Genomic DNA, 21,649 nt, shown 5'->3' on the forward strand with positions numbered 1-21,649 from the left:
CCTTGTACTCTTTTTTATATGCAATTCTTTATACGCGACAGTAATTTTTGTGAAAATTTGTATCGAAATATGGAAATGTGGAATTTTTACTGAATATTAAATGTGGGGGTACAACCGGACGGCTCTATTTGAATTTGTGTATATTGGCGTGTTTTTAATGGAAGATTACTGAAATCGGATGCGCAAAAATCCTGTGAATAATACGAAATTTATAGTCACTTTTGGGTTTTTTGCATGTAAATTTATTAAATCTGCGAAAATTAAAAAAATAAGTACGTGTTTAAATACCTACGAATAGATATCAAATGATGTTATGCATACTTTTTTTAATTACAACAATAAAATTTTAAATATTTTTTCTTTTATAGAATCAGCAAAAAAAATTTTAAATTTTTCAAATGGAATTGCTAAAGAAATTTTGTATTTCCCCATATGCATGAATTACACCAACTAACAATTTTATAAAAACAACATTTGTTTGTTACAGAACCTGCAAGGGGCTACTATCGTTCTAAAAGTGTTCTTAAGAAAAATATAGAACCAAGTATAACATATTTTAGTCAAAATATAATAATGTACTAACAAAAGGTTCTTGAAACGAAGTTATTTGTGGATGCGAATTTCGTATTTATAAATTTTAAAATTAGACTCTATTAACTCTTATGTTACACGTTGAAAAGTTCATACAAAATTTTTTTGAATTTATGAGTAACAATGGAGTTCGTTCCGTTCTCTCCCAAAAGCTAAAAAATTACATGTGAAAGTTTCAACGTGTAACAAAAGAGTAACTTCTGAATATGTATTAAATTTACAAAATATAAAACTACAGGTGATTGTCATGTGTTTTAATCCTTGTCAGCAACAGTTCATTCTCACTTCCTCAGTGTACGGAAACATTGAACAACTCTCAGTGGGTTTGCTGGGTTAATATTAATGATGCTATGCTATGTCGAAATGTCTGCAGCACAGCAGAGCAATAGCAATCGTTTTTGATTTTGATGACCATGATATGCTATGTGCTGCGCAGATTTCACAGGCACAGCACTGTCATGTGCTATGCTACTTTTATGTTCGTAGCATAGCACAGCAACAATTTTCGGTTTTGTTTTTGAAAACAGCACAGCATAGCAATAGCATTCGTGATTGATTTTGATGACTATGCTATGCTATGTGCTGTGAAGATTTCACAAGCATAGCATAGACTATGTGCTGTGCTACTTTTATGTTCGTAGCATAGCACAGCAACAGTTTTCGTTTTTGTTTTTGAAAACAGCATAGCAATAGCATTCGTTTTTGTTTTTGATGCTATGGCTATGTGCTATGCTGCGACACTTTCACAGCATCAGCATCGACTCTGTGCTATGCTTTGAAAAACTGGTAGCAAATCCAAACACTGCTCAGGTGTAGAGTATAATCGAGGCATATTAAAAATAGTTGTAAGAGCTTTGGTTTATGTAAAATAAAATAATTTCATTTAATTTTCAGATATTGAAACACAAAATTGATAATGTGAAGAGAATGAGTTCTCATCCATTGATGCCACTTTATTTAACTGGAGGCCAAGATGGATCTGTCCAAATTTGGGAATGGGGCCATCAGCAAGTTGTTTGTACTCCACGTCCCTCGGGAACATTCGCAAAAGTAACAAGGTGCAGGTTTTCTGAACAAGGAAATAAGTTTGGAATTGGAGATGGCGACGGAAATTTAAGTTTATGGCAAGCTGGTATTGCTTCGCAGAATAATAAATCTTTCTTTGTAAGTTAATCATGTACGTATGTATAATTTGAATATCTCATGATTAATTTGCCTTTTATTAATTAGACATACCAATGCCATAACAAGACGCTATCAGATTTTGTGTTTTTGGGATCATGTAGTCTGCTAGCAACAGGTAAGTAATGTTACCAAAACTGTTTTAAAAATATGTCCTTTTATAATTATTATAATCCTTTTTTCATATTTTCATAATTTTTTACTTTTTTTATAATTTTGCGGTTTTATTTTATTGAGAAAATTTCAAATGGGACAATCCTGAAAGAATGTTGTCGATATATAGTACTATAAAGTTCTACTAGTTTAGGGCTACAATATTGCTAAAGACAGCAAGGCGAAATTCCTATTCGTTTCTGAGATAAAGGCCTGATAAAGATATTCCGTTGCAACCAATGTTTGCTTATAGTTTTTTTATTGGCGAAACTTATAAACCGCGTAATAGTGGAAATGACATGATGCGCGCCCGATTTTCCAACACAGCAAATCTACCACTATAATTTGATATACACTTTGTGAAATTCAATTTGGCGACCATGAGGGCATCATTTGCACATTAGGATGAAAAAACAGTAAAATGATATTATTTCCACGAAATACATTTACATTTTATGCGCATCCGATTGCAATGATCACCTGTAAAAAAACTTCATTCTATGCCTTTTCAGTGTTATCCATCAAGAACCGTAAGTAAGTAGCATCACACTAAATTTTTAGAAAAAATCTAATATATCTTTGGATTTCCGATAGTTTTTAAACATCTATTTTCACACGTATTGCTCTATTTATTTAACTAGAAGTGGTACATCCAAAACGCGTTTTAATATTGTTCAAGGCGTTTTAGCTAATTTTCGAAATTTGAGAGTTGTAATATTCACTGATCCAGACTGGATGGATTTGGATGCACCATTATTAGAATCAGAACGTTGAAAACTAATTTTACGCGGGTTTCCAAGGCAATTGAGTCACAGTTGTTAATTTTTAATAAAAAAGAGGTTTTTTAGGAAAAAAATACTCACAAACATTTCGACTTTGAGCCCTAATAAAGATTATACTATCGACTTATATGGGAAATGTTGCCAATTATTTCATATTCCATTTCCAAAAAATTGAATTTTTTCTTTTCGCGCTACATTAACGATTTTTGGTACATAGGTTAAGAAAAAATTCCCCAGTACAAATCCGCTCGCGAGCAAATTTTTGGTTGTTGCGGTCAAATGTTATCGCGGCTTTACTTCTGTTTTTAAGAAAAAACGCTATTTATTTTATTGAGCACAATTCTCACTAAAAAGTAATCACGAAGTGACGTCATTAAGTAGATTGCATAATGTTATGTTCTTACAGAGGTGGTCGATTGAATGAAAGACGATGTTTAAACATAACAATCAATTCATTTATTGAATAAAACTGTAAGTTGTTTTATGAGTTGAAATAAAGTATTAATTATGAAGAACAATGAAATATGACGAAATACATATGTACAGATGAGATGTCTATTAATTGGTGGTTGCAAAGTAACTAACTGACTGTGTACTGACAATGAGTAGAGAGAGATAATAACTTAAAACTACTGATGCATGCAACACTGCTATGATGCTGCCAGATTGTTACATTTTATGTGGTAGTACTAGGGTTACCCTAATATCGCCCCTTTTAAGTTTGAACCGGGCTTCTTGATATTTCTTCAACTGGATGTCTTCTCTGTGTGATTCTTCTTGGTTGATAGTTGATGATGGGTGAACTTGGTGGAGTAATAAAATCTTCACTTGACTGTTGTGATACTGTATAATCCGTAGGAGGCAATTGAATGTTGAAGTCTTGAAGTAATATATCAAGAGCTAATGTATACAAACAATAAACTACATGTGCGTCACAACGGAACCACAAGTGATATATTTGAAACAAATACAGGTGTTAAACAAGGTTGTCCGTTATCCCCACTCCTATTCGCCGTAACATTGGATCAAATCATGCTACAACTTGAAACGAAGAAAAGGGGAATCGTCTGGAATTTGCACCGAAAATTAGAGGATCTTGACTTCGCAGATGACATATGCTTATTATCGCACAAATTCACCGATATGCAAGAAAAACTCAATGAGCTCGTCGAACTGGCCAAAAATGTGGGTCTAGAAATCAACATAGACAAGACAAAAGCAATGCGAGTAAATAACACCACAAATATGCATATTCACATTGAAAACCAACAAATTGAATACGTATCGGTTTTTTGTTACCTTGGTAGCGTAATGGCAGAGGATGGAGGAATCGATGATGATTTAAAAAACCGACTCAACAAAGCGCGCGCCGCTTTCGGTCGGCTAAAGAAAATATGGCGATCAACACAAATTTCAATGAAGACCAAATTACGAATTTTTAACGCGTGTGTAAAATCCACCCTACTTTATGGTAGCGAAACATGGAAGACTACGTCACATATAATCCAAAGACTTCAGACATTCGTGAACAGATGCCTTCGGATAATTTGTCGCATATTCTGGCCAAACCGAATCACAAACACTGATCTATGGATAATGACAAACGAGGAACCCATAATCCGCCAAATAACAAGAAGAAAATGGATAGGCCATACACTACGGAAGCCACAGTACAGCATAGCTAGAATGGCCTTGGAATGGAACCCACAAGGTAGCAGACGTCCCGGGCGACAAAAAAACACGTGGCGAAGAACGGTCCTACATGAAATCGAAAAGCAAAATACAAACTTAGATAATTTAAAACATATCTGTAACGATAAAGGTAAGATGGAATTCTTTTGTAGAAGCCCTATGTTCCCAAGTGGAATAAATAAAGGATAAAAAAAAAAAAAAAAAAATGCGTTGTCTGATGATGGAGGAACCTCATCTGCTAATCTTGTTCGAAGTTGATCTGCATGAGCCTTGATTAACTTTTTGCGACTTCCGACCCATATTGCTGTGTCGTAAGTGACTGTACCTGTTCTGTTGATTATTTCTCCAGGAACCCATTCTGATTTGTTGTGACGGAACTCTTTTGCATATACTAAATCTCCTGGCTTGAACGATTTAGGCATAGTTCCGTGTTTGGCATTATACTGATTTTCCATTTCCTCGTTTCTTCCCAGATCTGATGTTGAAGGTTTTCTAAGAGCGTCGAATATGATTCTCATTTTGCGTCCTAGAAATGCTTCTGCTGGTGATGAACCATTTGGTGAATTTACATTTGGAATAGATCTGTATACTTCTTGAAACTTGCAAAGTATTTCCGGTATCGTTCCTTCCCCTTCCATTTTTTTGAGTGCTCTTTTGAAAGTGTCAACAAACCTTTCGGCTTGTCCATTTGAGCTGGGATGAAAACGAACTGTGCGTGTATGTTGAATAGCTCTTTCCTTGCACCATTGCTCAAAATTGTTGGAACAGAACTGTGTTCCGTTGTCTGACACGAGCTGCTCCGGGTTTCCGAATTGTGAAACGCATTCGTTCATTAATTTGATTGTAGACGTAGCTGTGATTGACGATGTTTGATAAATTACTGGATACTTTGAGTATGCATCCACTATTAAGAGCTAGTAAAATCCTTTAATTGGACCAGCGTAGTCGATGTGAACTCGTTCTAGCGGTGTTGTTGTTAATGGCCATGATGATAAGTCTGTCTTGATTGGATTTTTGCATACTAATTGACAATTTTGACATCTTTTGACGTAGTCTTCAATATCTTTGTCTATGTTGGGCCAATAGACATAACTTCTTGCGAGCGTTTTGCATTTTTCAATTGCGAAATTTCCACGATGAAGTTGTGCTAAAATTATCTTCCTGAATTTTTGTGGAATGATTATTCTTGAATTTAAAAGTAGACATCCGTCAACCTGTGATAATTCATCCTTATGTTTGAAATAAGGTGCTACTTGTTGGTCCACTTGATTTTGTTTTTCAGGCCATCCTTTTTACATGTATGATAAAATTTTCTGAAAAATTTTATCAGATTTTGTTTCTTCTGCAATCATAGCATTTGTTACTGGAAATTTTGATATTGATTCATTTAAATCTTTTTGCATGTCCTGCTCAAAGTTGATTGATGCTATTATGAAATCATCTGAAGGCTTCTCATGAGATTTTATAAGCCTTGAGAGAACATCGGCATGTCCGAAATCTTGAGTGTTCGTATACTTGATGTCAAAATCATAACCAAGTAGAATTAGCGCCCATCTTTGAAGTCTATTCGCTGTATAAACAGGTATGCCTTTTTTAGACCCGAATATGGCTAATAATGGTTTATGGTCTGTATGAAGTGTGAATTTTCGAGCAAGTATCATGCGGTGAAATTTTTGTACTGCAAAAATTAAAGCGAGACCTTCCTTTTCAATTTGACTATAATTTCTTTCTGCAGGAGTCAATGACCTTGAAATATGATGAATTGCTTTTATACTTCCATTTGAAAATGTATAATATATAACTGCACCAATACCATGACTTGATGCGTCAGCTGCTATATGGACTGGTAGATTTGGATCATAGTATGTGAGCAAGAGATCCGATGAAAGAATACTTTTGAATTTATCTAGTGCTGCCTGGCACTCGGTTGTCCATTTGAAATGAGCTTCCTTCTTTAAAAGGTCATCAAGAGTCTTTCTCAGATTTCTCATATTAGGAACATATTTTCCATAATGGTTAATGGAACCTAATAAAGATCTTACCTCGGATATATTTTCAGGAACTTTGAGCTGTTGAACTGCCTTGATTTTTTTTTGGGTCTGGACGTATTCCTGTTTTATCAATTATTTGTCCCAAATAAATAATTGAGCTTTGAAAGAACGCACCTTTTTCAAATTTTAGACGAAATCCGAATTCTTGAATACGTTACAGTAATGTTTGTAAGGATTGCTTATGCTATTCAATGTGTGGACTGGCAATCATAATGTCATCGATATATGCCTTAACGCCATCTATACCTGTGCATAGTTGATCCATTATTCGTTGAAATGCACCTGGTGCACATTTCACTCCTGGAGGTAATCTGTTGAATTTGAACAATCCCTTGTGGGTGTTGGCTGTTAACAACTCCTTACTGTCGTCATCTACTTCTGTTTGTAGGTAGGCGTCTGATAGATCCAAATGGGTAAAAACTGTGCAGTTGTGACATTCTGCGAAAATTTCTTCTGGTGTAGGCAAAGGTTATTGATTAGGTTGTTTAGACCTGTTGAATAGTCACCGCAAATTCTTACTTTTCCATTGCGTTTACTTACGACTATAGGTGCTGCCCACTTTGATGCATCCACTGGAGTTATTATACCTAAATTTTCGAGGCGTTGCAACTCTGTTTCTATTTCACTGCGTGCTGCGTATGGAACTGGTCTATTTGGTATAAAAACTTATTTTGCATTTGGAAGTACCTGATGTTTACTTTTGTTTTGGTACATAAACCCATTCAACTGTTGTCAAAATTTTCCTTGAATGATGATTTTATTTTTGATATTTCATCGTTGAAATTTATTTGATGACACCATTCTGTAATTGGAATGTTCCATAGATTAAATTTTTCAATCCAATCTATGCTCATTACATTTAGTGATTCCACGTCTGAAATATAGCATTCGACTATTTCACATTTATCTCCTATTGAGACTTCTGTTGAACATTTAGCTAGAAATTTCATCTCCTCAACATTTGCAGCATTGGCGGTCTCTGTTGTTGGGGATTGCTTCAGGTTTTCCTATGCGTTTCCAAGTTGACTCAGAAATTATGCTTATGTCGGAGGCTGTATCCACTTGTAATTTCACTTGTTTTGAATTAATACTCACTGTGACATATTTTCTTAATTCCTTGAAGTGTACTTGCTTTGTTGACAATATAGTTTTTGTATTGAATTTTGATTTATTCTTGATGAAATTCTGATGAGTCACACTGTTCTTCTTAGAATTTTGGTCATGATTGGTTTTGCTCTGTTGAGATTTGTTGTTGTTGTGATTTGGTTTGCTCTGCCTGTGCATGCTGTTGCAAAACCCATCTTTGCGACCAATCTGTTGATACTTGGTACACTTGTGCTTGGAGTAGGGGCAATGTTTTGCATAATGCATATCTCCACAATACCAACAAATAGTCTTGTAAGATGCTTGATTGTGTCTGCCAATGAAAGTTCTTGAGGTTGGTTTGGTAACACGAAATTCTTGAATCGTTCATGAATGTGATTGGACATTTTTCTTCACAAAAGTCCTATTTTGTCTGCATCGTCCAGTGCCCTTGCTTCCCTTTCGAAGATGTGTTTGAAGCGATTGTACCACGATTCAAATAATAAACCACTGTCAGGCTCATAGTGAAAATCCGTCATGGAATTAGCTAGAGATTCCATGAGGTGGGCTTTTGCCACTGATGACTCTCCACCTGGAACTGATGATGAAACTGTGTTTGCACCTTGTTGTCCAGCGATGATTTGTGTGAGTTTTTGAGCAAATCCTGTTGATTCGCAAGTATTTGTAAAATATTCGCTTGTTCCGACATGTCCGTGTGTTTTCAGCCGTTACAATTTTTTGCAATTTGCTGCAATTGTATATCTGTATGTGTGTACAGCAAAAATGATGAAATTCCCAACGTTGTAGTGGTGTGTGTGTGTTGAGCTGAAAAAAAAATTCTGTATATGTGAGACTGCAAACTGTTGTTTGTGTGAGTGTTGATCGCTGAAGATTTCTTGAAAATTCTTGTTAGAATATTCCTGATGAACTTGAAAATCTTCCTGCCACAACTTTTATTGTGTGCGATGTCTTGATGTTATTACGCAGCCTTGTTGAAAGTTCTGATGAAATTGTGAAATTCCTTTTTTTTATCGAACGTTCCCACGCCTCACTTTCCCACCCCTGCCGACCGAGGGGGCGTCCTCCCCTTTCGTGGGGATCGCGTACACACCATGATCCGCATCATGGTGGCGTATACGAAGGAAATTCGAAAACCAGCTACAGAATCTACTTCATCAGCCAGTTATATATTAAACCATACAAACTACTAGTTATTTAAAGATAAAATTATATTAGATTTTATGACTTCGAAACTCATGCAAAAGTCCACATTATAGTACATGGAATTAAAATCAGTACACATTTTGCTAAGTGGTTCACCCATCGAATAATTGGTTCGGTGAAAATCTATATATAAGAATTGATAAAATCTACTAGGTCTAAAAGGAACATTTATTCTAATAGACGATATTAAGAAATCAGACGGCACACTACCATTCAATACTTTTAAAACAAACATAGTATTCAACATAATACGTCTACTTTTTAATGTAGGCAATCGAATTAACTTTAGCCTGCTAGAGTATGAAGGCAATTCAAAATTACTATTCCAATGTAAACCTCTCAATGCAAAAAGTAAAAATTGCTTTTGCACTGATTCGATTTTATAGCAATAGATTCCATATAGCGGATCCCATACGACAGATCCATATTCTAATATACATAGGTCTTACAAGGGAAGTGAATAATTGCTTAGTTATATATGGAACAGAAAACTCTTTGGCCCATCTTTTTATAAATCCTAAGACTCCATAGGCTTTATTTAACATAGAAATTACATGATTGTTAAAATTTAATTTTGGATCCATCAAAAGACCAAGATCAACAAATGATTCTACAGATGATAGAACAAAATTATTAATATTGAATTGCCTTGTCAAAGAAGATGATCTGGAAAAACACATATGTTTACATTTATTCAAATTTAAATACATACAATTTATTTTGCATCATTGAAAAAGGTTATTTAAATCAGTTTGAAGTAAATCAGCTTGCATCAGAGAATTATGAGAAATGAATAACTTAACATCATCAGCGTACATTAGCAATTTGGAGTACATTATTGAACTTGGCAAATCGTTTATAAATAAAAGAAAAAGAACCGGTCCAAGGTGACTTCCCTGTGGAACACTCGACGGAACAAAAATCGACTTTGAAAAACATCCCTCAAACAGAACAATTTGAGATCTATTTTGCAAATAGGATGCTATCCACTTGAGTAAATTTGTATTGAAGCCTATATAACCTAATTTATGTAGCAGAAGCTTATGATTGACTCTGTCAAAAGCTTTGCTAAAATCTGTATAGATTGTATCAGTCTGATAACGCTGAACAAATCCTTTTATTACAATCGATGTAAATTCAATCAGATTTGTTATTGTTGAGAGACCACTGCGGAAACCATGCTGATATGGACTTAGCATGGGTTGAATTTTGATGGAAATTACATCCGTGATTAGTTTTTCAAATAGTTTAGGAATTGCACTTAATTTTGCAATTCCTCTATAATTCGAAACATTTGATAGACTGCCAGATTTGTGTAGAGGAATAATGTAAGATTTTTTCCATAAAGTTGGAAAATGACCAAATTTAAGGGAATAATTAAACAGTTGTGTTAAAGGAGTTGATAATGTAGCGGAACAAAACTTGAGAATTATACTGGGAATCCCGTCAGGGCCTGGACTTTTTATTGACTTTAAAGTTCGTAAACTTCTGGAAACGTCTTGAGTTTTTAAATAAGGCATACTTATTTGGTCTATCTTGGATAACTTATAAGGGTAAGGGTCTCTAATTTGACAAACTGCACTTGAATAGGTTGTAGTAAAGAATTTTTTAAAACCTTCAGCTATATCAGAGTTATTTACAAATTCTTGGTCATTGAATTTCAGAATAGTTGGTTTAGAGGAAACTTTTCTTTTCAAGTTAACAAATTCATAAAAGGATTTTGGATTTGATTTAAAATTATCCTTAATCTTGTTGAGGTAAAGATTATACAATCTACTGGACTCTAAAGTATACTTGGATCGAGCAAGGGAATAATTGGCATAGTCTATAGAAGAGCCAGTTTTTTTATATTTCCGAAAAAGCTTATTCTTGGAATTTTTTATGGACGAAAGTTCGGATGTTATCCATGGATATTTACCGGAGTTTTTCATTCTGACATTAGGGACACACTCTGAGACAAATTTATTAAGGATATCATAAAATTTAATTATTACAAATTCAAGGTCTTCGTGACTCTTACATAGACATACTGATGTCCAGTCTACAGAAGAAATAAGGGAGTTTTGTTACTGAGTACTGTATTCAATTCACAATCCTCGTCGCCAAATTGTTATGTTCTTACAGAGGTGGTCGATTGAATGAAAGACGATGTTTAAACATAACAATAAATTAATTTATTGAATAAAACTTTAAGTTGTTTTATGAGTTGAAATAACGTATTAATTATGAAGAACAATGAAATATAACGAAATATGTACAGATGAGATGTCTATTAATTGGTGGTTGCAAAGTAACTAACTGACTGTGTACTGACAATTAGTAGAGAGAGATAATAGCATTGTTCCTTTACTTTTTTAATGGTAAGGGTGGTAAAAGAGAAAAGTGTCAAAGTTGCTCAAAATTGCTCTCTCTGAACATTTTTACCAGAAAAGTAAAGGAACGGAAAAATGGTATATCTGGCAGCAATGTCAAAAAGAAACATAAAAAAATCAATTTTCGTCTTTTATTTCACAGTTTTTTATTTAGTTTTCGACTTTTTCTTCTGTTTATCGTCTATTTGTGAAATAATCGTCAAACAAAAGTCGAAAAATCAGTTCTGCAATTTTTACCTGCAGAAATTTTGCTGGTAGCCTGTGGTAGAAGAGAAAGCCATTTTCGCTCTCTCTCCACTCTCAATCTCTCAAAAATTGCTTCCAGTTTTGCCACTTTTCGGGGTTAAGGAACGCTTTGCAGGTTAAAAATGGTAACAAATGGGAAAAATGGTAACCTCAGGTAATTAAAGGAACACAGCTAATAACTTAAAATTACTCAGCATTCGCGGAATTTACAAAAATAGATAAAATTTTAAATGTAATCGAATTTTCGGGGTTAAGGAACGCTTTGCAGGTTAAAAATGGTAACAAATGGGAAAAATGGTAACCTCAGGTAATTAAAGGAACACAGCTAATAACTTAAAATTACTCAGCATTCGCGGAATTTACAAAAAATAGATAAAATTTTAAATGTAATCGAATTCTTTGAAAATATAGGTCCATTTACCCTTCAAAAATTGAAAAAATAACAGTTTTAAATAAAGACTCCACGGGGAATCAAATGAGACCAAACTTATAATCATCGGGATAGTAGTTAGGATATTATAGCCAAAATAAGCACATATTTGTGTTACAAAAAACAAATTTTGGTTTGGAATAATAGTTTTCACATGCATTCCAGAGTTGAAAATATTGGAAAAATTCTATAGGAGTACTTCTTTTATTTTTCTTGAAACTCCCAAGAAAATGGGCGGATTTTGCTTTATCTACATTCACATAGAAGGTTTCCCATTGAGGAAAGTTATCGGGTTGTTGAAATAAATCATTAGACTTCTTAAACGGAAATAGAGTTCAAATAAACCGTTTTAACTTATATACATTATTAAAATATGTGTAAATCGCGTAAGTATCAAAATCGTTTTGTCCGCATGTGATTTTCATGTACAGCAAGACCATATATTTTAATTTGTATATATTTTTCGAAATATAATTTGGACGCTAAGATGTAGCATCGGCTGCATCTTAGCATTAAAAAACCTATAAAACATCGCTAATTTGCGCAAAGTTCATACAATTTCGTTCCGCATCCGGTTTTAGTGTCACCATGAAAATCTGCGTCGATATATACCTATTTCAAGGCAATCAGTCAAGAACCGTGGATGTAGCATCACACACTATTTTTGAGATAAAATGAATGTAGTTCTCTTATCAGTGAAGTTTTTAAATCTCCGTTTTCGCAAAAAGGAAGATGCTGCACTAGTTTTTTCATAGCAGTGCAAGCGGCCGACAGAATACGCGATAAAATGAGCGATATATTCAAAAACAATATTAGGTGATTTTCCTACCTTGGAATTTCCTAATTAAAATTTGCAATCATGCACGAGTAAATCGAATGCCAATTGTACAAATTAGACCCGAAATAAATGATTTTTAGAAATTTGTTCGCACTAAATTTTCGTATTTGGATACATATTTCTCTGAAGCTGTGTAGGCTACATTCATAAATTCTGTGTAGGCTACATTCATAAATTCATAAATCAGAACCGTGAGTTCTTCATTCCTATACATGATTTTTTGAAAAACCAGTTTGCGGAACGAAATTATAAGAAAATTTGAAAAAAAAAAACACTTAAAAGCTGGCTTCAAAATGTCAGCATCATTTAATGGTAGACGCAGATCAAAATTTTGAAAATTTATACATTGGTGGGATGATCCTTATTTAATTGGCTTCTACTTTCACTTGACAGGAAAATCGGGTAAAATATGGTTTAATCACAAATCGAGAGAAAACAAAAAAAGTCACGTTGTCTTCAACCCATTTTTAACATAAATATAGCCACAGCTTCCACGCAAATCAACTTTGAAGGCCAATATTTTTTGCTAAGTCTAAAAACATTTCATTTTATCCAAAAGCATTTAAAGTGTACAATATACAACCACTATTCGCGAGTTATAAAGGGGTAAACCTTGTTGTAATATTGGGATCCTCACGATGTGTTCGGCAACACACAACACACATATAGGTAGCAAGTAAGATGTAAATATTGTCAAAGAAGAACACTCGTAATAAAGCCTTCAACCAAACAACACGCATCGTTTTCATTTCCTCCACGCAGCAGACATCATCAACATAAGAATAAGTTTCAACAGGTTATGGGCCCAGGATACTCTAAAGGACAACGCTAACGAAATCAACTAAGGAAAAGACGTATTGGAAAAATAAATTGATAGTGACCAGGATCAGACAAAGGACAACGAATTGAAAGTGTTGCAGTGAAAAATCAATCTGTGTGATTGGAAGTGCCAAAGAAGAAAACCATTGGAGTGTGTGAAACATTTTGTTATAACTGTTATCAGTTGTTTAGTATCGTCAGTCGAAGGCAAACAAAACAAAATGTCTTCAATGTACAATATTGACAAGTTAACGGAAGAAAACTACGAGTCATGGTGTTTGCAGATGAAGTCCGTTTTGATCCACCAAGAACTTTGGAGTGTGATCTCTGAAAAGGCAGAAGAGAATTTATCCTGGAAGAATCGTGACGAAAAGGCAATGGCAACGATCATATTGAGTGAAGTCCTGTCCAGCTTTCTTACATCAAGAGCTGTAAGTCGGCTAAAGAAGCATGGGACAGTTTGAGTGCAGTACATCGACCGAAAGGATCAGTGAGGAAGGTCTCGCTGTTCAAACAGTTGCTCAATATGAAGGTGGGTGAAGGCGAAGGAATCCAGCACTACCTGTGCGAATTCACGTCCGTCGTGGATAAACTGGCTGACACAGGTATAGAGTTGGCTGAAGACCTGTTAGTGATAATGATCCTCGCCAGTTTGCCAGAGTCCTTCGAGAATTTGGTTGTTGCGCTAGAGTAATGTGATGATTTACCTACGCTGTGTACGTTGAAGATAAAATTAGCTGAAGATACCGAAAGACGAAATTCATCACAGGCTATTAGCAGAGATTTTTCCAACCAGGCGTTTATGGCACAAAGCGCGAGATGTAGCAACAACAACAGAAGAGAAAATTCCAATACGCAAAACAGATACGACAACAACAACTATGCAGGTAGCAAACAACGGCATTCGCGCACAAGAAGACATGTAAAATGTTACAATTGTGGCGACAGAGGCCATTACGCAGCCGAATGCAGACAAGCAGTGAAAAAGGGTAAGCAGAGAAATCCCCATGAGCATGCGCACACGAAGAGTGACAACAACAACGTAGAAAAGAACACATGGTGCTTAGATAGCGGTTCCTCCAAACATTTATGCTGTGATCGTAATGTGTTTACGACTTTTGAGCACCATAGAGAAAAGATTTCCCTTGCAGATGGCCAGCAAATTGAAGCAAAAGGAAGGGGGAATGTGCTTATCAAAGAGGGTGACATCGAGCTAAAATATGTGTTGTTTGTGCGGGACCTGCAATGCAATTTTTATGGCGTCGGAAATTTGTTTGTGCACACCGAGCCCAGAAAGAAGATGTTGATGGAGAAAACAACAACAACTGAAAGAAAGTGCCGTTACGGTCGTCGTGATTTGGAGAGCCCAAGTCAACGAGAAGACGATCAGACACATGAAGCGAATGAGTTTCGCAGAACTAGAAATAGAAAAGCCGTTAGGTCAACCATTGTCGATCCCCTATGAAGCGGGACATTATGCAGGAGGAGCATAATGAGTTGAAATATGCAAATAATTTGAAATATTTAGAACTTAAGTAGTTCAACAAATACTGTGTGTATTTTTGTAGTTTTTGTAATAAGTTTACAAATTTTTATTTTGATGTGTAAATAAAGAATTTTAATTGTTGAGTTTTGGTATGTGTGTTGAGGAGGAGTGTTGTAATATTGGGATCCTCACGATGTGTTCGGCAACACACAACACACATACAGAGCAGAGCAATAGCGATCAGTTCGCATTGTGTGGCACACACAAGATGTGCATGTAAATAATTTCATAGGTAGCAAGTAAGATGTAAATATTGTCAAAGAAGAACACTCGTAATAAAGCCTTCAACCAAGCAACACGCATCGTTTTCATTTCCTCCACGCAGCAGACATCATCAACACAAGAATAATTTACAACAAACCTTGGCTTCAACGATGTTAAATTTTCAATAATATTGCCCATATACAGTTTGTCAAGTAATTGTTTTCGAACCAAGTAAACTTACATTTTTCTGTATTAATTTATGAAAAAATTACTCATAATTGTGATAAAAATGTCGGGTTTTTTGCAAAAATTAGTTGGACGACTTATTTAAGACAAGATAGGATGTATAAATAAAAAATAATTGACGTAGTCAAACAAAAAATGACGAAAACCAATAACTACATGTAATGCATGTTGTCAAATAAATGTTTTCTAAAATGTAATGGAGGTTCTAATATACCCCATATTTTCGGTAAATACTTGAAAATCAGGACAATTTATGAATTTTATTTTTAACAGGGAGTAACTACCAACAAGTATCAACAATATTAGGCATGGCATATCCGTACTAGGAGGGTTACCATATGGACCAAGGGAGTACAAGGACATATTACATGTAAACAGGGTCCTATAGGTTTTAAACCCGGGAATATCTGAAAACTAAGACATTGTATGAGTTTCTTTAGTTCACTAGGATGTAATGCCATCAACTAAAATAAATATTACCATCAGAATAATTAAATCAGGAGGGTTGCCAGATGTACGAAAAAGGTACCAGGTTATAAAAACAGTAAACGAGACCACCTGTGTCTCAAAACAGGGCACCGAAGTTTGATGTTTCACTTAAAATTAATTAGGAGATAATAACATTTCACGAAACTATCGGAAATATCGCAGTAAGATATTAATATTGCTTAGAAATGTATGGGGTACAGATCTCGACAATGTTCAGAAATGCCTACTACGACCTATTGGACTCACTTCGTGTACTCTGCAGTACAACTGTTGCATATTTTTAAGGGGAAAATAATGCTGACGGCAAAATAATGATTCAAGTGTTACCATGGAAGCCAAAAAACTTAGAGAATTCCTCTGAACTGGCTCTAAACAGTTGAAATCGGATGTCCATTATAAAATCAGTATAGACTGACAATATCTTGCATATGTATTTCTAAGCGATATTTGTACTTTTATGTCATATTTTGGTTTGTTTTGGAGAATTGCCTTATCCATTAATTCAATTTGAGTTAAATAAACAAATCTTAAGCCCTGGTTATGGATTCAGATGGTCTCATTTACTGTTTATATAACCTGGTACCTTTTTCGTACATCTGGCAACCCTCCTGATTTTATTATTCTGAAGGTAATATTTATTTTAGTTGATGACAATCCATCCTAGTGAACTAAAGAAACTCATAAAACGTCTTAGTTTTTAAATATTCCCGGTTTAAAACCTACAGGACCCTGTTTACATGTAATATGACCTGGTACTCCCTTGGTCCATATGGTAACCCTCCTAGTACGGATATTCGATGACTAATATTGTTGATACTTGTTAGTAGTTACTCCCTGTTAAAAAAAAAAATTCATAAATTGTCCTGATTTTCAAGTATTTACCGAAAATATGGGGTATATTAGAACCTCCATTACATTTTAGAAAACATTTATTTGACAACATGCATTACATGTAGTTATTGGTTTTCGTCATTTTTTGTTTGACTACGTCAATTATTTTTTATTTATACATCCTATCTTGTCTTAAATAAGTCGTCCAACTAATTTTTGCAAAAAAAACCGACATTTTTATCACAATTATCAGTAATTTTTTCATAAATTAATACAGAAAAATGTAAGTTTACGTGGTTCGAAAACAATTACTTGACAAACTGTATATATATTAAAAATGTGAAAACGCGAGTACTAGAATCACATAATAAGTTTTATACAAATACAGTTGCGCGTCCCGATTACAGTAAAAATTAAAAAACTCCATCGGCCCAATCATGAATATTCTTGCGGAATTCAACTGTCGCGTAATTGATTTTTCCCGAGAAAACATTCCTCCAATCATGATTAACACTCCTAAACAAAATTAAAAAAGTTAAATGTTTCAACCGAATTTTTTTATACCCTCCACCATAGGATGGGGGTATATTAAGTTTGTCACTACGTTTGTAACTACTCGAAATAATCATTGTAGACCCCACAAAGTATATATATTCTTGATCAGCGTGCAATTCTACATCGATATAACCATGTCCGTCCGTCTGTCCGTCTGTCTGTCTGTCCGTCTGTGGAAATCACTCTAGCGTCCGAACGGATTGACGTAGTTTGATGAAATTTTGGGAAAATATGTTATATTTACGTAGGACTTTTGGTATTGAAAGCGGGCTATGTAGGTCCACGCTTTCGTATGGCCCCCATTCAAAATGACGCGTGACGCGTCGTCGTTTAAGGAATTTTTAAGATATTTGGCCCATTTTACCACCGAATTGGTTGTAATTTGGTACTTTGTGTCTCCAGAGGCCAAAAAATATTCCTACCAAAGTTGGGTTATATAGGTCCACGTTTTGGTATAGCCCCCATATAAGGCCCCATATAAAGTACGCGTAATTTTAATATATTTTGAATGTATTAGACCCATTTGACCACAGAATTGGTTGTAATTTGGTATTTTGTGTCTTGAAAGGCCAGAAAACATTCCTACCAAAGTTGGGTTATATAGGTCCACGTTTTGGTATAGCCCCATATAAGGCCCCATATAAAGTACGCGTCATTTTAATATATTTTGAATGTATTAGACCCATTTGACCAAAGAATCGGTTGTAACTTTGTATTTTGTGTTTCCAGAGGCTAAGAAACATTTCTACCATAAAATGTTTATATAGGTCCAGGTGTTGATATAGCCCCCATAATACAATATCTCCCGATTTTCGATATTTTGAACGTTTTAGCCTCATTATCACACCGAGATGGCTGAAATTTGGTATTTAGTCTTCTTTAGGTGTATAAAACTTTCCCTAGAACGGTACCTTCCGAATTTCGGTATTTTGAAGGTTGTGGCCACATTAATCCACCGAAATGGCTGAAATTTGTGGTGGAGGGTATAAAAAGTTCGGCCCGACCGAACTTAACGCTTTTCTTACTTGTTTTTTTTTTTGTTTCTTCGTCGGCCCAATCATGAATATTCTTGCGGAATTCGACTGTCGCGTAATTGATTTTTCCCAAGAAAACATTCCTCCAATCATGATTAACACTGCTAAACAAAATTGAAAAAGTTAAATGTTTCAACCGAATTTTTTTTTTTTTGTTTCTTCATCGGCGCAATCATTAATATTCTTGCCGAATGCAACTGTCGAGGAATTGATTTTTCCCGAGAAAACAATCCTCCAATCATGAATATCACTGCTAAACAAAATAGAAAAAGTTAAATGTTTCAACCGATTTTTTTTTTTGTTTCTAACTCAAATCGACGAGTTATGTTCAAATCCGATCGCGGGTTTTCTCTATTTTCTCTCTTTTGTTCTTGACATATAGCTCAAAATCTTTTTTTTCGAGTTTTACCTCGCATTTCGTTATTTTCGGATACAAACAAATATTTTTTTGTGGATTTTTTGACACTAATAATCAAGGAGATGTTGTACGATCGATACAAATTTTTTTTTAAATAATTATGGTGAATATATATAAAAAATATAGAAAACATATCGTCGGTGTCATGCTTAAGTGTTCCATACGCCATTTGCCCGTTTTGAGATAATCGCATTTTAAAGTTTTGCGTCACAACTGTGTGGATCTGACTAAAGCAAATATTTACACATATTTCTGACTTGAAATATTAACAATAGTAAATAGAGTATATTTGCAAAAATTTAGAGGAATATAAAAGTTATAGAGATTTTTTTAAAAAAAGAATTTTTGTCGATTTGTTCCATATCCGCACTTATGACACAAATGTGAAATATTCTAACTCACATGGAACAAAGTGACAAAAAAATTGTCCATCTTTGCCTCAATAAATTAAATACTTCTAAATCAAAAATTAAAATTCTGATTTTTGAAATGTGTTTTCAAACTTGTAAGTTTTTAAAATATTAATTTCATAACTGAAAAAAGTTTATGGTTTCCCGTCGAGGCGTGAATATCTCGGAAACTAGAGCAGATAGAAGAAAGCCAACTAGAAATTCAGAAAGAGCATACCGGAAATCCCTAGAAACCACCTGTATCTCAAAAAGTCAAAAATGGCGTATGGAACACTTAAATGACACCGACGAGACCTTGTAAAAATTGCATATTTTGAGTACTTAAAGCTGTAATTACGTCATCGGGGGATGTTATAGGATCTTCATATGGCATACCGGATATGCTTAGGGTGTCTACTATATAATCCAGTATTAAAATATGTATATAATATAAAGTTCATAGCGCCCATGATTCGACTATAACCTAAAAATCGTCATAAAGTCTGCCAACGAGAAGTAAATGCTTATGTGTTAATGATATCACTGGTAAATTATATCTTTTTAGCAGTTTTCATGACGATTTTTAGGTTATGTCCGAATCATGGGCACTATGAACTTTATCTATTATATATTTGAGTTTGGTGATAAGTGACAGACTGACTGACTGACTCATCATCAACGCCCAGCTAAAACGGCTAAAGCTAGGAGCTTGAAATTTTAGCAGTAGGTCACTGTTGTTGCAAATGTGCGAGATAAGGCTGGGTTTTGCAAAATTCGTCCTGGAACCACAAAAAATAACAATAACAAAAATCCTTATTATTCACTGTTATTACTTACATATGTACTTAGTTGGCAACACATTTGTCAAATGAAATGCTATAATTCCTTAATACCGTAAAATATGACAAACAATTTCAAATTTTGTAGTTTACTTCTAGGAGCATTTATTTTATCGTAAACCAATTTATGATTGTTTAAGTCTGGAGTATTCCCATGTTAATGAGAGTGATGCTCACTTTTCGGCTTTCCCAAAAAAACACCAGAACAAAATATTTGCTGTCAGTGCGTTTTGTAAACATTTTTCTCTGCAAAGAGATAAGTGATGAAGTTAAGCCAATGGGGGAATACTCCAGACTTAAACAATCATATGATTGAATCTTCAACTAAAACAGAACAAACAGTAAACCAATATACAGTCTGTCGCAAAAGTTAGTATACACCGTTGAAACCAAAATGTATTAGGGATAAATATCACTATAACTTATTGAAAACAACAAACAATTAGTTTTATTTGATAGACAAGAAGGTTGTCCTCCGTAATAATAATTAAAAGTGCGCAATATTTGCATATATTAGCAAATGTACAGTTCGAATCCCAAAAAGACCAAAATTTATGTCGCAAAAGTTAGTATACAACGGAGAATCCTCCTGGAATTGTGTAAAAAATTCTTGATATTTTTAAACAAAATGAAACTAAATCTGTACCTAAGATCATAAAGAGCATATTAATTGGTTTTAATGACAGTTATAGTACTTATAGTAACAAGTCCAATGTACACTGGATCGTAAAATCCACAAAATTGGTCATCTACAAATATAACAACTGTAGCGACAAAATTCCGGATGTTATGTCTTGTTTATGAATTTTAAAGCCATGAAATGCTCTAAAGTTTCAATATGGGGTGATCTTGATCGAGTTTCGACTTGTCCCTTTTGAAGAAACGGGAATTTCTTGAAGGAAACCCATACGTTTGAGGCCGTTGTCCTTTTAAAACATGTAATAATCCTTAAGCCTTACCCAAAAGGACTTTCCTTTTCAGTTAATTTTCTCACAAATTATGTCCCTTTTCACATTCCCACCAAAAATAAATAGTAGGAGAACCTCAAGTTCTGGTGTAAGCTCCACCACCACAGAAGGATATGATAGCTAATTTAAAATTTTAATACAGAGCTTTCTCTGCTGTTATAACGCATGGATTGTGCAAAAACGTTCTGAAAAGCTGTGTTCGCTTCACTTAGGACCAAAATACAACTAAATGGATCAGTTAGAAGTAGTTCATTAGACATTAGTAGTAAATTATACACTAGGGATACGAGAAGCATGTCCGATACTTCTGAAAGGCCGGTAGGACAGTATAACTGTAGGGCTTACAACGGAAAGTCCTTATGTGTAAGGATTAAGGATTATTGCATGTTTCAAAAGGACAATGGCCTCAAAAGTATGGGTTTCCTTCAAGAAATTTCCGTTTTTTCAAACAGGACAAGTCGAAACTCGATCAAGATCACCCCAAATTGAAACTTTAGAGCTTTTCTGTGCATTTCATGGTTTTAGAATTCATAAACAGGACATAACACTCGGAATTTTGCCGCTACAGTTGTTGTATTTGTAGATGACCAATTTTTGTGGATTTTACGATCCAGTGTACGTTGGACTTGTCACTATAAGTACTATAACTGCCATTAAAACCAATTAA

General features: G+C 34.6%; 1 protein-coding gene across 3 annotated transcripts in view; it reads left to right on the top strand.

Moving 5' to 3' along the window:
* Rbcn-3A (rabconnectin-3 alpha) overlaps positions 1-21,649 on the top strand; it is a 696,059-nt gene that overhangs the window by 581,454 nt on the left and 92,956 nt on the right. For all 3 annotated transcript variants that reach the window (XM_073979377.1, XM_073979376.1, XM_073979378.1), the window contains 2 exons: positions 1,486-1,755; positions 1,822-1,891. In XM_073979377.1, coding sequence (XP_073835478.1) covers positions 1,486-1,755; positions 1,822-1,891 — 340 coding nt within the window. The remainder of the gene's footprint in view (positions 1-1,485; positions 1,756-1,821; positions 1,892-21,649) is intronic.

This window comes from Musca autumnalis, unplaced genomic scaffold, assembly GCF_047663935.1.
Source record: "Musca autumnalis isolate F117 unplaced genomic scaffold, ASM4766393v1 scaffold_3, whole genome shotgun sequence".
Taxonomy (NCBI): domain Eukaryota; kingdom Metazoa; phylum Arthropoda; class Insecta; order Diptera; family Muscidae; genus Musca; species Musca autumnalis.